Below are 18,065 nucleotides of genomic sequence, written 5' to 3'. Positions count from 1 at the left end.
TTAACAAATACACTAAACAAGTACACAGACGTTATCTCATTCAGAAATCATGAAATCTCATCGGTAAGTAATGATATTGCATCTAAAGAAGGGACTGAGAGCTTATGTAGCCTCACCGAGTACAAAACATTAAGCACCAGCGGGACTGAGACTCAAATCAAGACACTCTGACTTCAAAGTAAATTCCACTAGGCTAGGATCTATTAATTTCACACGAATGCATTTCTACATTTTAATAAGTGACCAGGCAATTTTCCTACTTGTAAAGATGTGTTGCATGGGGTTAAAAGGCAGTAGAAAATGACTAAAAGAAGCCAAAGAGTGGGGACTACTCTTTTGAGAAATCTGGCAATAAAAATAAAGTGGGGATGGCAGGACAATGGAAGAGGGCAGATTATTATTATTAGACAAATTTGACCATGTTTGTAGATAGAACGAGAGGAATCAGAGGAGAGGAAGAAAGAGAAAATAGAAGCAATAAACAGGAGCGATAAATACTGCGTTTCCCTCAAGCAGCTCACAGACTCTCGACCCCAAGACCAAAATGCATGAAACAGGAGGAAACCAAAGAAAGCATGAGAGGGTCTGACACCAAAGAGTACTAATGGCGAAGTTCTCCAGGAAAAGAGGAGGACAAAGATAACTGTTAGTGGTGAAAGCAAAGACTTCATTTAAGAGAAGGACTCTGAAGAAATCCCAGGATTTGGAAAGAATTTTCCTGGGGAGACGAAAAGAGAAACATGAGCATCTGCACAGTGTAAAAAAACAGTTAGAGGGATCTACTTGTTGGCAATGAAACTCCTTAAATGCCATTCTAAATATTCTCCGTTATAACCGCACTCTTAAAGAAATACAGTCAATTCTCATCATTCTTGGTAGTTATGTTCTACAAGGTCACTAGGAACCCTGAATTATGGAACCATTGTTCTTATGCGGAATACAGGGTTAGGTTCCCTGAGCCTCTGGTCACAACATATTCACTGACCAATCAATATAAAACCTTGTTGGTATAAAACGGTGCTATATGTGTGTATAAATACTATATAACACCATATTATAGGGTTGATTCTATAACATGGAACTCATGGCCAATAATACTACAACTCATGCCTGAATGAAGTGTAGCTTCTTGCATTTAGCAATGCCAGATGGCACTTCAGCACTATGCTCGGGAGCCACGGTGAACAGCAAAACCTCCAACAAAAAGCAGAAAAATGCACGGAACATGGCACCCAGTAGACTGCAGAAGGACACCTGTTTACAGTATGAGAGCTCTAACAAGAAAGCAGGGCATCATTTTCTCCTGTCTCAGCGAGAATTGGGCTGGCCAAGCAAATGAAGTCAAGTCCATGAAGGACGGCCAAAATGCTGCAAGCACGGATTTGGGAGTTACTTTTGGGGTTAAATTTTAGCAAGTAGGCAAATTCTCAAATACACAATCCACAAATAACGAGAGACTGTTTATGCTTTGCTTGAAGAAGTCTGATACACAAAAACGAACTTATAATGAGAAACTGTTGGAAAATCTACAAACAAGATAAAATAAGTAAAAACTGTTTTCATTTACTATAAATGTATCACAAAATTTCACCTTCAATTATTTCCTCTGGTGCATGTAAAGTTTTCTGAAATGGACAACTGATATGGGCGCAACTTACGTACCGGGATGATTCACCCCTGCTTATCTGGCAGAGGACCCTGAGGTGGCTCTATCTCCCAGCTACTGCCTGCCTTCACACTACGCAGACCGACCTACCCGTGTGACTGAACTGTAGTGGGCTCAGGATGGGATGAAAGTTTGCAGAGAGGTAAAGCTGGTTGTAAGAACTGCATTTTGCTACAAGATGGGACTAAGGCTAGACTTGGAGGCATGTAGTGCAAGGCTTCTAGGAGGTAACAAGTGTTCGAATAGCACTACTTCCCACTACAAACTCAACTTCCTGGATGAGTGTCACAGACTGGAACCATCATCTAATCCATTCAAAGGGGTTAGCTGTGTGAAGAAATTTGCTTTATACCTAACTAAAGTTAATATTCAGTATAAACAAGGGGCCAACAAATTACAACCTATCAGCCAAATAAGGCCTGTTGCCTGCTTTTGTAAATAAAGTTTTATTGGAACACGGCCATGTTTATTCAAGTACATATTATTTATGGCTGCTTTTGCACTATGATACCAGAGATGAGTAGTTACAACTGCGAATGGAATGGCCCTGACTATTCATATACAAGGAGGAGCTTGAGGATGCATTTTAGTTTTTTTATAAAGTTTATCTTTTAATTACATTTTTGTATGCATTATAATTTTTTAAAATAAATTCCCTCTTCCTATCAAAGGCTACCTCTAGTGATAAGGGTTTCATGACTGCTTCCTTTCTCCTACTGTGGCACTTGTTTTTTGCTCTACACACTGGGACTCTAACTTTAAACTATTAATCTAAAGAATGAAACCATAATCCTAATCAGAAGATATATATTTAGGGGTGCCTGACTGGCTCACTTAGTAGAGCATGTGACTCTTGATTTCAGGGTGGTAACTTCAAGCCCCACACTGGGGGTAGAGTTCACTTAACCTAAAAAAAAAAAAAAGATACATATTGAAATAGCTATTTTTTCCTCCCAATTTTCATGATCAGAGAGTAGTTGCCCTAAAGTAATTCTTTCAAAAAGATTAAATCTAAGATAATCTGAAAGTTTTTAAAATTTTAGAATATATAACATTATGCCTATACATGAATAAAAATAAATATCTCTTGCCCAGAGATCAAGGAAACCTAATTATTATTTTTAACCTATAACCTGAAGTCAAATCAGCACAATATTCTATAGTGAACATATACACACAGCCCTAGTCACAGTTTTTAATTCAGTAGACAAAGCTATGCATAAGTTTTCTTCACTAAAAACATAAATTCTGCAGAAAAATCACAGTACTATGAAAAACAAGTACTAAAACTACTAATAATTATTTTCCAAAAAAAGAGAGACTAAACACACATTGTTTTACACTTTGGGAGATATGAGAAGTGCTTCTTCATAGCTGGTGATGAACACAAAATACACACCATCATTATTTTTGTCCAAACTCTTAAAAGCCAATTTCATTTTTTTCTCATGGTCTTTAAGGTACTTCATAAATTCTTCAAAATCCAGCTTCCCATCTTTGTTGATATCACCAGTAGTAAAGATTTTCTATAAAAAAGAAAAGAGATTTTTTTAAATAGGCTAAAACTACTAAATTATTTGGACATACTTACACTTCAAGCAGATTGGCTGTTTTCCTGTAAGACAGGCATTTTATAAACTCCAAGATAAAAAACACACACTTCACCTAGTGTGAGACTTAGATGTCTAAAACAGTATTTTTCCTGAGATGCCTGGGTGGCTCAGTCAGTTAAGCCTGGGACTCCTGACTTCGGCTCAGGTCATGATCACAGGGCCGTGAGATCAAGCCCCGTACGGGGCTCAGCAATGGGCAGGGAGCCTATTCAAGATTCTTTCTGCCTCTCCCTCTGCTACTCTCCCCTCCCTCCACCCATGCACGTTCTCTCTCAAAAAAAGCAAATACATTTCTATTGTCACTGAAAAATACTGTTGTTTAATTACTTTTACAAATTACATCGAGGATCGTGTTCATCTGAAAATTACATCCTGATTACTCAACACATACCAAGATGTGCATAATCCAAAAGAAAACGGCACAGCATTCTGGGGCCCCATTTATGTAATAAAGTTTCATTTAAGAAGTTTATATTTTGGTCAATGGAAATATCAGGGAACAACTATCATTTTGGACATTACAAGTTAAAAGACATCCCTGAGGGACGCCTGGGTGGCTCAGTCGGTTAAGCGCCTGCCTTCGGCTCAGGTCATGATCCCAGGGTCCTGGGATCTATTCAACATTGGGCTCCTTACTCAGCAGCGAGCCTGCTTCTCCCTCCCCCTGCTGCTCCCTCTGCCTGCTGCTCCCCCTGCTTGTACTGGCTTTCTCTCTGACAAATAAATAAATAAAATTAAATAAAATTACATTAAAAAGACCTCCCTGGCCCTATCTTTGAACAGCTTGATTTTTTAACCCTTCTTATGGTAAATAAGGACTCCAACTTACAATAATATGAAAGACTAGGGCTTCCCCCTTTGAATTTTCTCTTGTATTCCTCTGTAGAAATAAATGAAGACCAATCAAATGAGTTGGAAGTGGGGACAAAAATTAGGGCAGGTGTCAGGTATCAAACAATCTCTGACCATTTGGGGCTGATTATTACAGAAGTTATTTTGCTTCCTGGACTGTCTCTAGAGATAGCAGTCTGGCCTCCTGTAAGTCTGACTTATAGCAAGTTGGTTCCCTGCTATAAATAAAGATACCCCATCATTATTTTTGTCCAAACTCTTCAATGCCAATTCCATTTTGGCATTTGGCAACCAGAAAAGGGGTTGGTTTCCTGAGCGGGTTGCTCTAAGTTGTGGGTCAAAGTTCAATTTTAAATATGAGCGAACTATTCCCCATACTTGTATATTCAGTCTCTCACCCTCCACAGTAAAAAGCCAAATAAAACATCATTCAAAAAAACCTACTATCAGAAAAAAAAAGTTGTATCTTTTCTTTCTTATCATTACATAATGTAAGTACCATTTCTTTTTTTTTTTAACTGATGAATTCTTAATTTATATAAATGAATTTTCTATTAGGGAAGCTGGAGACATGTGGGAGAAAACTCACATCAGAACCCTCTAAAGACGTCACCATCACCTGAGGAAAAGCCACATCAGTATTCCCCTGAAATATAAGGTTCTGTGTGGTTGATGAGTTAACTCTTCCTTGGTTTTAATATGTGAGCCCTCGGTCACCACTGGGTATACAAACCCTTGATATGCCTCACACCGTATCTTAAAAACCAAAAGACAGATTTGCAAAAAATTGTTTTGATAAGGAAGAAATGTGTTTCAAAGAACTGAACTTGCTTATGGCATAAGCCAGAATTTCTTATAAAAGCTTAGTTTGTATCAAATAAACAAATACAAGTCACACTTGGAAATCTAAGCACAAGAATAAAGGACATTTAAATAAGCATAAAGGGGGGGGGGCGCCTGGGTGGCTCAGTCAGTTAAGCGTCTGCCTCTTGTTTTCGGCTCAGGTCATGATCTCAGGGTCCTAGGATCTAACGCCACATCGGGCTCCCTGCTCAGTGGGGGAGTCTGCTTGTCTCCCTCTCCCTCTGCTCACTCTGTCTCTCTCAAATAAATATTTTTTTAAAAATTAATAAATAATAAGCATAAAGGATATTTAGTTTTAAAAAGAAAAAACTTCAAAAAATTTAAAAAAAAAGAAAAAATACCACTTCCATTTTCATTTTAGGAACTACAAAAACCAAGTGAACTTTACAGTGATACCATTTTGGATTGGCCTGGTCCACGGCCAACAGCCAGTCCAGGCCTCTGATGCCACAAATGAGAAAACTGAGCTGCAATGCTTGGCATATAGAATGTGGCCAAAATACAGCTGTTAAGTCACTGAACGGACGATGAAAGTAAAGACTCAAGCTCACACGGCTCGTAAGAAGAGCTTTACTAAATCTTAACCCGACAGAACTCAGCCAAGAGATTTCTGAGCACAAAGTACCAATGATCTGAAACGAATTCAACAGTCCTCGCTCTCCCGAATCTCCCACCCAGTCTACTGGTGTAAACATCCAAAGAGCAAATATAATTGGAAAGTAATCATATTCAATAATGATTTCCAAACAGAAAATAACTTGGACATAGAGGGATAGACATATGTATCAGGCATTACAGACTGAGATGTAATCTGTAATCTAGGCGGTTGGGAAGACAAGGGATTCCCAGAGGAAATGATGCCTGAGCTCAGTCTTTAAAAGTGTGCTAATGATAGCATGCTAGGAGGAAAGGTCAGAACTGGCGAGACCCTCAGGGTACAAGCCAACAGACTGAAAGCCCTCCTTCCAGGAACAGAAACCAAAAGGTAATATTAGATCACTTCTAACTACCACCCCACTCCCAAACACACATATAGTGATTATCCCAATCCCCCAAAGTGGGGAGGGAGCATCATTGGCCTAGATGCCCATCCAGGCTACTAATAACAGGTGAGTACATTGAACAAGGTGACCCCCTCCCCCAAACAAGGTGGTAGCCAACATCTTGACAGCAATTTGAATTTGGAAGTTTTATGAGAGCCAGGGGAAATAAGAAAAATGTTTGAGAACAGTGTTAGCTGTGTCGTCAGTCTTAAAACGGTAAAACGTTGGTAATTAACACGAAAGCTATAGTGGGTCCCAGGTGAAGCTGGGCAAGGTGTCAATTTGGCTTCCCCTCTCCCCGCCCAAGGCATCTCCGGGGCTCCCAGCTCCCACATCTCTCTGACCACAGCCCCACTGAGGCCCACCTGCCCTTCCTCCAGGAATTCAATGACCCCTATATCCCGCAGGCCTTCCTGAAGCTCAAGGATATCCAGGGTCCCATCTTCATTATGGTCCAGGTACCGAAAGAGTTCTTCGTAGAGGGCATCCATTTGGGATGCCTCCAGCGGCAGGGGCGGTCCACACTGTGGCCCCCCGGGAGTCTCCCAGAGGGAAGTGAGAGGGAGGAAGGCGATCCTGCCCACCACACATCCAGTTAGAGACCTATGATAGCAGTGTGCCCCCACCAGGCTCCTTCCGCGAGATCAAGCGCAGGAAGGGGAGGGCCCATCGCAACGGCTCCGGCGCAGAGGCTCGAGGTGCCTCCGTGCGCCCGAGCACCTGGCCACACTGCCCGGAGCCTCCGCTGCGATGACCACTGGGGGCCTGACCCAGACACGGAGGCCTTGGGCTGCGCTCCTGCGCCAGCGGATGAGACGCCCAGGCTCTCACCCCACTCCAGGAGGAGCCTCGAAGGGATAACTCATGTTCTTCCCCCAGAACTTCGGGGAAGACCTCTGCACAGGGCTGTCTCTAAAGGTAGAACTTCTTTTTAGAGAAAAGTGGGTGGGGGAATGTTGGGACGTGGGGTGTGGGGCCATATTGACGGGTGGGGAAGTCCAACATTAAAGTTATTTCCTCATACCTTCTTCGAAGCGTTCTTCTAAGGTTGAAGCACTCAATAGTGTGGAGATTAGGAATTGGGGACCTAATGAAAATCTGCCCAGTAGGGCCTTTCCTTCTGCGATTCTACCCCCCCCATTCCCCCCCCCCAGTACTTTATCTTCACCCCGCATCTGCAGTGGTTCTACAGCAAGGCTACTCTAACCACCAGGGTCCCAGCTCTCCCCGTACAGGTGTTGGCAGCACACTCAGGAGGATAATCTCAACAATGGGCAGAAGTTAAGTCAGCTGGGATCGCTCAGAGAAGTCAGGTGTTCATAAACAATGTCTGAGGCTTCTTCATAATCCCACTCTTCAGAGCCACTGAGGGCTCCGGCCTCCCTACACGTGTACTGATGGTCCCTCACCAGCTCCACTGAAAATGTGTAGGCGTAGTTTCACCGTAAAAAATCCACTTTTTTCTGTAATTTATTTTCCTAAATATGGAGTACTCTTTAAAAAGCTGAATATTAAAATTCATGTGGAACAACAGGAACTCACTCATTGCTCGTGGGAATGCAATAATGGCGCAGCCACTTGGGGAGACAGTTTGGCAGTTTCTTACGAAACTAAATACACTCTTCCCTTATAATCCAGCAGCCATGCTCCTTGGCATCCACCCAAAAGAGCTGAAAACTTAGGTCCACACAAAATCCTGCACACGGATGTTTAGAGCAGCTTTATTCATAATTGCCAAAGCTTGGAAACAACCAAGATGGCCTTCAGAAGGTGATGGATAAGTGAACTGTGGTCCATCCAGACAATGGAATATCATTCAGTGCTAAAAAGAGTCGAAGCATTAAACCATGAAAAGACAGAGGAACCTTAAATGCATATTACATATTACTAAGTGTGAAAGAAGCTAATCTGAGAAGGCTACATACTATATGATTCTAGCCACATGACATTCTGGAAAATTCTGCAAAATTATGAACACATTAAAAAGATCAGTGGTTGCCAGGGGGTTGGGGGAGAATAGGCAGAGCACAGGGGATTTTTTTAGGGCAGTGAAAATACTCTGTAGGATACTATAAAGATGCATACATGTCATTATACATTTGTCCAAACCCAGGGAACACCACCAAAAGTGAATCCTAGGGTAAACTATGGACTTGGGGTGATAATGATGTGTCAGTGTAGGTTTATCAACTGTAACAAATGTACAGCTCTGGTGGGGGATGTCGACAATGGGGGAAGCTGTTCATGTGTAGGCGCAGGGAGTCTCTGGCAATCTCTATAACTTCCTCTTCATCTTGCTGTGAACCTAAAACTGCTTCAAGAAAATAAATAGATTCTTCTTTAAAAACTCACAGAGAAAATTTAATCGGGCCATTACCGATTAGCTCTTGCTCTACTCACTCATCCTGTCAAGCACTGACAACATACAGAGGCCTGTCACGCGTCCGTGACATGCCCACAGGTCTGCCTTTAGAGGGAGGTTGCACCACAGTCAGTTCTAAGTACCACCGTAGGCTTTGCAATAAACGCTCCCCCCAACCCCGAGCGCTTGAGCGGTGGCAGACATCTGATGCCGTTTCACAAGACATGCTGTGGGCCAATCAAGAATGAATTCTCCCCCACAAGAGAATTGTACAATCCACGGGGCCCTGTGCCCCTGTGCCCTGCAGACAGGGCACGGAGCCAGAGTCATCGAAGACAGACATCCAGGTAGACCCATGAGTCCAGGGGTCCGAGGAGAAAAGACAGAAGTCATGGCCCGAGTAATAAGGGAAACAGACTGACAGAATTTTACACAAGTGACAGGAGGGAGCAAGACAGAGCTGATAGTCTCATCTAATAAAAGGGCAACTATTATTGTTGTATGTAACAATTCCTTCCACTTTTACAAATTACCCTGTTCCTTATTTGCTTATAATTACCCCCACCAACGCAAACAGTCCTCCTATCCAGAGAGTTGTCAGGACACAGTTGAGGGACGCTGTCGGTCTTGCTCACTCTTATATCCCCAGTTCATTGGTGATACAGTCTCTGGCACTATTCAAAAACATTAACTGAATGAATTTAATATTTGTACTACTTACTGCGTAGCTCTTATCATTCCTAGTTTACATTCGAGGTTTCCAAGCATGACATAGCTCACTCGAGGTCGCAAGTGTTGCAAATGGTGAAAACATCTGAACCCTGGTCTGAGTCCACAGCTCATAATAATAACCACTGCACACACTGCACCAGTGAATGAAGGACATACAATGGTCTACATTTCAGAGTGAGGCATCAAACTTTCTCGACAAATCCTCTGTTCTTTTCACAGATCCTGTCCGATATAGACTTCTCAGTGTACTCTATGTGGCCCTTATAAAGATAATATCTTTTAACTCAGAGTGATCAAAAGGAGTCAAGCAGCACCGTTACAGTATGTTCCCTTGTGGGAGCTTATTTCTAAACATCTTAACTGGAATATTGATAAAAAACATAATAAGTCTGACTGTGCTAGGGTAAAATTATGCAGGTGAGCTGAAGCCTTAAACAAATGGGTAATAACTGACCAGGCAGAAAAGAGGAAGTGAGAACAATGCCAAGCAGAGAAAAGAAAAGAAAGAGACAAATGTCCACGGTCAGGGAAACAGAATGTTAGGATTTGGGAAGGAGACTAACAGACTGCTACCAAGGTGAAAAGGGTATTTTATGCCTTACGAAAGAATTCTTCCATTTTTTTCACTCTTTCCAAAATAAAGAGCTTCAAAGAAGGGTAACATCAGATTTTAGAATATAAGGAGAAAACACAAAGGGTACAGATGTTATATATTTTAGAACATTTGACATAAATGTAACTGGAATTCATTGTTCTTCTTGTACCATAATCTCCCTGCTATGATGCCTTAAAATATACCTCTATGACTTCTCTATCACATTTCCTTTAGTAATAAAGTTCCTAACAATGAAAATGCCAATGAAATAAATCCCTCCTCTTAACAGAGGAATTATGTTATGGAGTGAAACCCTGAAAAGAAATTCCATTCAAAGCAATACACATTTGCTAAGCTACTGTTTTTGTATATGACCCTATTCCATCTGTAGTTGTAAAGAGAAAATTTAAAGACAGAGAATCAAAACAATCGTAGAATGCCACGGTGGGAAGAGCCCTTAAATCAGGCTGTCCAGTCCGACCACTTGGCAGACACTGCCTAATCGTTCAGCATACACTCAATACCTGTGGAGACAGAGGGTCCTCTAGGAGCCTGTCATCTAGTGCCTGTGACATCACATTTTAAAGGCTTTTTTACATCAACTTTTATACCCAGTCACATAGGATCTTGATAAAAGCTCTGTCCAAGAGTCATGGAAGATACTTGCATTAAGAATAAGGAAAGTAGGGGCGCCTGGGTGGCACAGCAGTTAAGCGTTTGCCTTCGGCTCAGGGTGTGAACCCGGCGTTATGGGATCGAGCCCCACATCAGGCTCCTCCGCTATGAGCCTGCTTCTTCCTCTCCCACTCCCCCTGCTTGTGTCCCTCTCTCACTGGCTGTCTCTGTCAAATAAATAAATAAAATCTTTAAAAAAAAAAAAAAGAATAAGGAAAGTAAACCAAAGGTTGAACGACTTGACCAAAGCTACATAGTCACACCAAGTATAGAACACATTGGCCAGGAAGCTTTCCTTCTTACTCTCAGCAATCCTCTCTGTTTTAAGAGTCCCAGGCCCCTGGGGCGCCTGGGTGGCTTAGTCATTAAGCGTCTGCCTTCAGCTCAGGTCATGATCTCAGGGTCCTGGGATCAAGCCCCGTGTCGGGCTCCCTGCTCAGCAGGAGGCCTTCTTCTCCCTCTCCCTCTGCTTGTTCCCTCTCTCGCGGTGTCTCTCTCTGTCAAATGAATAAAAAACACCTTTAAAAAAAAAAACTCAAAAAAAAAAAAAAAGAGTCCTAGGCCCCTTATGATGATAACTCTATCCTAAGAAAGTTACAGTTTTTGTGCACATGAAGATACAGCAAACAACTTAGTTTTAAAACTGCCTGCAATTTACCGGGCTAACTGAACACATTTGTCAAATCAGCCAGCTCTGAACTCAGATACAGGAATATCTACAAAACCTGTCCCCCTTTCTCCTCCACATACTAATAAAAGAGGTGCCACAAAAATGATGCCAAGATTGGAGAAGTAAGAAAAAATATCTGTAAAATCCTATTGAGCAAGATCCACTTTTTTCAGTTTACTGCCTTAATTCTACATCTGGGAAAATTTTTTGTTTTGGGGGTTTTTATTGGTTTTTTTGGCCCTTCACTGTTCCAAATTCTTCCAGGCCTAAACTGAAACAAAATAAGCATACTTCCAGCTAAAACTGCTGACTCTTCATCAGTTTATTTTCCTCACGATTTCCATTTGAGTAAATTAAAATTCAGATTATTTCCTCTATTCTTTAATGTTCTAAAACCTGTTCCTTAGAGTACCTCAAGTGATGTCCAAACATTGGGACTGTCTTTGAGAATGTTCTAATGTGGCCTTTGACAAAAAACCAACATTAAGGAGGAGGAGGATGAATACAAAATAGAAAATACTCTAAAAAGCAGAACTTGCTTTGAAGTCTTTTCTCTTTCGTAGGTAGTCTTAGAACACTTAGTGATAGTTAGCTATTATATCCCTTATGCCTATTTTCTACACTCTACTTTTATTTTCCATATTCTTTCCATTTAAGGTCTACAGGAACTTAAACGGAAATTTGCTCTCTTCTAAATGCTAAATTCATTACAAAAGCTTGGAAACGTGTAGAGGAGATAAAATCAGGTGAAAATCTAGAAGGATTTCGCTTTAAGCTGGGTATCTGTCTTAGATGCAAACTATTATCTTGAAGCCTTCCCTTGAAGAATCACCTGATAGTTCTCACTTCTAGATACTCAAGTACATTATCTCCCCAATCCTTGACATTACGCAAACCCTTGACCTACGCTTCTGATATCTCCCCCCATAAAGACTGACCATGTAATCCTCATTCCAAGTATTTGGTTGGCTACTGTTTCCCAGGCTTGCCTCAACACCCTCTCTTCCTCCATCCATTTCCCACACACCCCCTCCCCCAGAGTGCTCTTCCTAAAACTTAAGTCAGCCTGCATCTCTTTCTTACTTAAAACTCCCCAAGACTCCCATTACTCATATAAAATCCAAACCACTCATCAGGCCCAAATTGTCTTTCATGACCTGGCCCCTGTCTGCCCCTGATATGCCACTATTCTTCAAGAAGTCCAACCAGTCACTAGGTGAAAAGTCAGTGATATTGAGGCCTCCTATTCGGAAAGGGGTGCTGGCTCATCCCCACAGGAACAGGTACCTCTTCCAGGTAGGGGTTTCCCTTTCCTGCCACAAAGGGTTAGATAGCACCACAATCTGGGGCTTACAGAACACCTGACCCACAGGCATGAAATCCCCACATGACATAGCATCTATCCGGGGAATCTGGGCCCATGACCAAGAGATCCATTGGCCATATCATACACCACACCATCCAGAAGCAGCCATCCTCCCAGGATGCTAGAATGGCCTACAGAAACCATAACTGAAGCACCTCCAAGGAGATAACATTTGGCAAAAATGAGTTGCCGGCCTTCAGGATGCAGTATATGCACTAAACGAGAGACCTCTGTAGGGCTCCAGGCCCCCAGGAGGATGAATACATGAGCCCAAGAACCGAGAGGTGAAAGCAGGAGTGGTCCCACTCACTAGCGCTCCCACTGACCCACTGGGAGACTTTCTGCTTCCCACTCCCACAACTCTGGGCTCTGCGGGGTTTGTTTCTGGGCCCCAAACAGGACATAGTCTTGCCAGGGAATACAGCAAGGGTCCCAGTGAACTACAAGCTACAACGGCCACCTGGGCACTTGGAATGCCTTGTGTCCAGGGACCGACGGGCAAGAAAAGAAGTCAGCGTCTTAGGGGGTATACACGACCCTGGTCAGCAAGAGATAGGGCTGCTTTCCCACAGTGGAGGCAGAGAGGACTAGACAGGGAACTCGGATGGCCCATGGGGACACCACACGCTGCCTGCTACTCCACTACCCATTATCACTGCGAACGGGCACACGCAGCACACTGGCTTGAGAAGCGCAGACCCCTCACAGAGGAAGGCGTGGGGCACGCCACCAGGAGTCACGAGGACCTGCAGAGATCACAGCGGAGTAGGAGTGGAATTTAAAGCAGACGGTCAAAAAGGGAAATCACAAGTACCAGCGGTGACTAACTGAAGCAGAGGGGACTGTAGTTTGTCCCTCTGACCTCCCAGAGAAAGAAAGGCAGAGAACAATGAGGAAGCGCTCCCCAAGCTGGTACGGAGACGCAATCTGTGCAGCGGGCTCTGGTGGCTAGCTCAGATCGCCCTTTCAGAGCACCTGCCCTGGGAGCAGAGCTGAATGACAGCCTGCCTGCCCCACCTTCGCACCGGCCCTGCGGCACTCACAGCGACTGGCCCCCAGGGTAGCCAGCCCCAGGCAGCCAACGACAAAGGACTCCACTAACTGACAGCATTTCCCCCAGGGACGCCCCACTGGCTTAGGTGACACTTTCTAAGAACTATGCTTTGGTCTGAGGTTCTTCCCAAATCATTCCTTCTTGAACTCTTCTAACAGGGTAAGTTAAATTTGTGTCACAGTCTTAAGACTTCAACTGACTCCTTTTTTCCTCTCCCTTACCCTTCACAAGCATCTCTCCCAATATATCTTTTGCACCCCCAATCCCATCTTGGTTTGTGCCCCTCAGAACTGACTGACAGTACCAAGAGTGGTCCAACACAAGAGCTGGTAACATGGGATTTGGAAACTGGCTCACTCACCAATGGGGCAAGAAGAATGTGGGAGCCCAGTGCTGACAATTTCCCAGTGGTGACCTGGGAAATGACTGTTGGAGGGCAACACTCTGGTAAAAATTCGGGAATTTGAAAAACATGCTGGAAGGGCAGGCAAGAAAGTCTACTGATAAAAGGATCATGTCACCAGGAGGGTACTAAATGCTCAATTTGAATATACCAGCAGCATAGTCCACTGTATTTATATTTTTTAAAATATAAAAGGGAAAACTGACAGAATTATAAACAAAAGTTGGCAAATCCTCAATCATAAAGTTTTTCACGTCCCTCTTTCCATAGTGATTGTAGTAACAGTAAGTAATAATTTGCAGGCTAATGGCTAACTGACTGTTCATTAGATTTCAGGCATTTTTCTAAATATTTTACATATTTGAATTCATTTATTCTTCACAATAACCCTCTGAGGAGGTACTAGTGTTGCCTCTGTCACCGATGAGGAATCTGGGGCTAGAGAGATTAGGAAACTTGTCCAGACAGGGGTGGGGGATGGGCAAAAAGGGAGAAGGGGAGGAGGGGGTCCAGGCTTCCAGCTATGGAAGGACTAAGTCGCCGGGATAAAAGGCCCAGCATAGGGAATATAGTCGATGGCACTGTAATCGTGTTGTATGGTGACAGATGGGAGCCACACTGTGGGGAGCACAGCAGAACCTAGAGTCGTCGAATCACTGTGTTGTACACCTGAAACTAACGTGATGCAACAACTATGCTTCAATTAAAAAAAGAAAGAGGGGAAAAAAATTGTCCAAAGTTAACTAGTGAGTAGCAGAACCAAGATTTAAACCCAGGCAGTTTGATTAACTTTTTCTTATTATGGCAACACTGTGGAGCCAATAAAAAGATAAGCAGTGGGGGGCAGGGATGAATAGGCAGAGCACAGGATTTTTAGGGCAATGAAAAATCTTCTGTATGATATTATAATGATGGATACATGTCATTACACATTTGTCCAAACCCAGAGAATATACAGCATCACGAGTGAATCCTCAGGTAAACTATGAGCTTTGGGTGATAACGATGTGTCAATGTAGGTTCACCCTTGGTTAAAAAAAAGTACCATTCGGTTGAGTGATGTTGACAATGGGAGAAACTGTGCATGTGATATGCAAGGGCAGATGGTACATGGGAAATCTCTGTACCTTCCTCTCAACTAAACTTAAAATTGCTCTTAAAGAAAAAAAAAGTCTTCATAAAAAAATATATATCTTATTTTAGCCAGTATTTCTTGATATCTTGCAATAGGAGGATCTTTGGTCATCTTGTCTTATACATGCTGGAAACAGAAGCACTAACAACTGCTTCACAGTTAAATTTTCTCTCTTTTTTTTCTGTAATTCTCTCAAACGAGCCATTGCCTTATTTAGGCTGTTTCAAATCACAGCCCTAAATCTTTTTGTATTACTGTGCTTAGATGACTAAGACATGACCCTCATCTTTGAGATGCTTGGTCCTAGTAGAGGGCACAGTCAATAACTAAAAATAACACCTTTTGAAAATTATAATAGTACTGACATGTGAGACCAAGGACCTACACATAGTAGGGTGTGATCAACTCTTCCATAGAGGGTGGTCCGGAAAGACTCATCTCAGAGGAGGTGATATTTATAAAAACAAAACAAAAATGAAAACAAAAACCTCTTTTTCCCCTAATCATAATACACAATTATTTTTAAAAATTGAAATGCAAAAATTGTGAAGAAAAAAGTAAAAAAGTAGCTCCTACCATCCATAAATAACCATTACTAACCTTTTACTGAAGAAGATACCAGTCAAAAAAGAGTGCTGGGATTAGTTAATATCTAGCATAAGCACAAGGAGTGACATTATATATGTGTATTTGTATGATTAAAATACATTTTATGCTTCTGTATAAAATACCTATATATGACAGTGATAAATACATGCCATACTATTGTATGTTTGCATACACATGATTTTATACAATTTACTTTATAATTTGTTCATATAGAAATTTTGGAAAATTAAACACTTTTTATTCCTGATTTTGAGTTCGTATTTTCTTAATCAACCTTGCCAGAGGCTTATCTATTTTATTCATATTTTCAAAGAACCAACTGAAAAAGCATGTTTTTGGAAATTTAAAGCACACATTTAAATAATTCATGGGTCAAAGATGAAATCACATTGGAAATTAGAAAATACTTGGAACTAAACAAAAATACAAACTTGCGGGATGCAGCTAAAGAAGTGATTAAAGGGGGGAGGTAGGTGGGGGAATGGGGTAACTGAGTGATGGGAATTAAAGAGGGGGCACGTGATGTGAAAAGCACTGGACATTATACGCAACTACTGAATCATTGAACCCTACACCAAAAACTAATGATGTACTATATGTTGGCTAGTTGAATTTAAAGGAAAAAAAAAAAAGAAGTGATTAAAGGGATATTGTAGCTCAAAATTAAGTAATCAAGCATTCAACTAAAAAACTTAGAAAAAGAGCAAATGAGTAAGCCCAAAGAAAGTAGAAGGAAATACACAGAAATTAATGAGAAAATTTTAAAAAGAGACCATCAGCAAAAAGCACCAAAAGTTGGTTCTTTCAAAGTATAAGTAAAATAGACAAATCTTTGGCAAGATTGAAGTGTGGGTGGTGGAGCTGGATATCAGAAATGAAATAGAGCAGATAACTACACATATAGTCAGAACTTCTAAAAAATCGTAAGTGAATATTATGAACCTTGGAGAAAATAGACAGTTTTCTAAAAATTGTAACTTACTCGATCTGACTCAATAAGAAATAGTAAATAAAATAAAGGGACCTACTAAAGACATTGAACGAGTAGCTTAAAATATAACTGTGAAACAGTTGTTGGGTCTTAGAGTCTAATCACCTTCCCTCTTGGGATGGGGAATGCCACGGTGTCCTCTTATGTTTCAGAGTGGTTGGCGAGGTTCCAAGTATCTCCACCCTGCTGAAGGGGCTGAACTTCAGAGACACAATTAAAATGACTCAGAGAAGTTGAAACTGCTCAGCGACCGGCCAACCCTTTAGATCAATTTATGCACTTAGGACATTAAGGAGGTCTTAAACAATGGAATGTTGCCTCTCCTCAACAGGAAGTTGGAGGAAACATGATTGGTTTTCAAAAGTTCTGAAACACTAGACAAAACTAGCTGGTGTAACAAAGCAGCTTCTAAGAGATGCAAAATGTGAGCCTTTTTACAGAACGTGGGGGGGGGGGGGAGCCAAACAAAACCTCGATTAAATGCTTGCAAAGCTGAGAGCTAAAAAAAAATTCTTGATCAAATTTTGCAAAAAGGCAGGTGAAGAACCCGGGATGCATTCAGACCAGAAGTACTATGGAACAGCGTTTTAAATTGTTACAGTGGGCCACAGCGTTCGCGGCACTAATGTCATTCGGAAAAATACCGGTAGGCTTTCAGGTGTTGACGCGCATCGGCCCCGCGGAAACTGGCCCGGCGCCCCATTCCCGAGCTTCGGAACCCATTCGCGGGCTGGAAGCCACAGTTCCGCCTTCCTGCCGCCCGCGCCCAGAATCTCCGCAGCCCTTCCGACCCCTCCGGCCGCGCCCCTCGGGACCCACCTCCTCGGCGTCCTGGCCCAGGGGGATCCCCAGGCTCTTGAGCCCCTCCTGCAGCTCGCGGATGTCCACCACGCCGTCCTTGTTGTGGTCCAGCCTCTGGAAGAGGGTCTCGTAGCGCGTCGGCGGCTCCGCGTCCTGGCAGGCCGCCGCGGGCAGCACGAAGCCCCGCAGCCAGCGTAGCATGGTCCCGGAGGCCCGGGGCGGCCCAGCCCAGGGGAGTCACGGGGACGGGCACTGCCGGTCGCGACGAGGACCCGCGCGACGGCCGCCGCCTGGCTTCGAGGCGCCCGCGGCGTGCAGGGCGCAGGAGCAAAGACCCCGGCCCAGCCCGGGTGGCGCGCAGGGAGTGGCCGCTCGAGCTGCTACTCGGGGAGGAGCTCGCCCGGCGCCGGCCTCCGCGAGAGGCGTGGAGGGGCGGGCCTGGCGCGGCCTGGAACCTGCAGGAAGTGAAAGGGCTGCGGGTGGGTCCCGGGAGGAGCGGTGGGACCCGGGGAATGAGCTCTGCTCGTCCCCGGTCGAGCTGTCAGAGGTGCAGGGTCGAGGAGCAAGCCCCCCAGAGGCCTTGGGGTATGGCATGTGCTGAATGAGTGTTGGGGAGGGGGGAAAGGGCAGTTCG

At 43.2% G+C, this 18,065-nt stretch overlaps 1 protein-coding gene across 1 annotated transcript in view; it reads right to left on the bottom strand.

The window, feature by feature from the left end:
* Window positions 1-17,843, bottom strand: part of LOC113244953 (mitochondrial adenyl nucleotide antiporter SLC25A24) — a 50,292-nt gene extending 32,449 nt beyond the window's left edge. The window contains exons 1-2 of the mRNA XM_026484673.4: window positions 17,450-17,843; window positions 3,066-3,192 (exon numbers count right to left, since the gene is read on the bottom strand). Coding sequence (XP_026340458.1) covers window positions 3,066-3,192; window positions 17,450-17,632 — 310 coding nt within the window. The 5' untranslated portion in view covers window positions 17,633-17,843. The remainder of the gene's footprint in view (window positions 1-3,065; window positions 3,193-17,449) is intronic.
* Between the last annotated feature and the right edge of the window lie 222 nt (window positions 17,844-18,065).

Source organism: Ursus arctos, unplaced genomic scaffold (genome assembly GCF_023065955.2).
Source record: "Ursus arctos isolate Adak ecotype North America unplaced genomic scaffold, UrsArc2.0 scaffold_12, whole genome shotgun sequence".
Classification (NCBI taxonomy): domain Eukaryota; kingdom Metazoa; phylum Chordata; class Mammalia; order Carnivora; family Ursidae; genus Ursus; species Ursus arctos.
The sequence above is the reverse complement of the archived record's forward strand: the minus strand, read 5'-3'. Positions and strand labels throughout refer to the sequence as shown.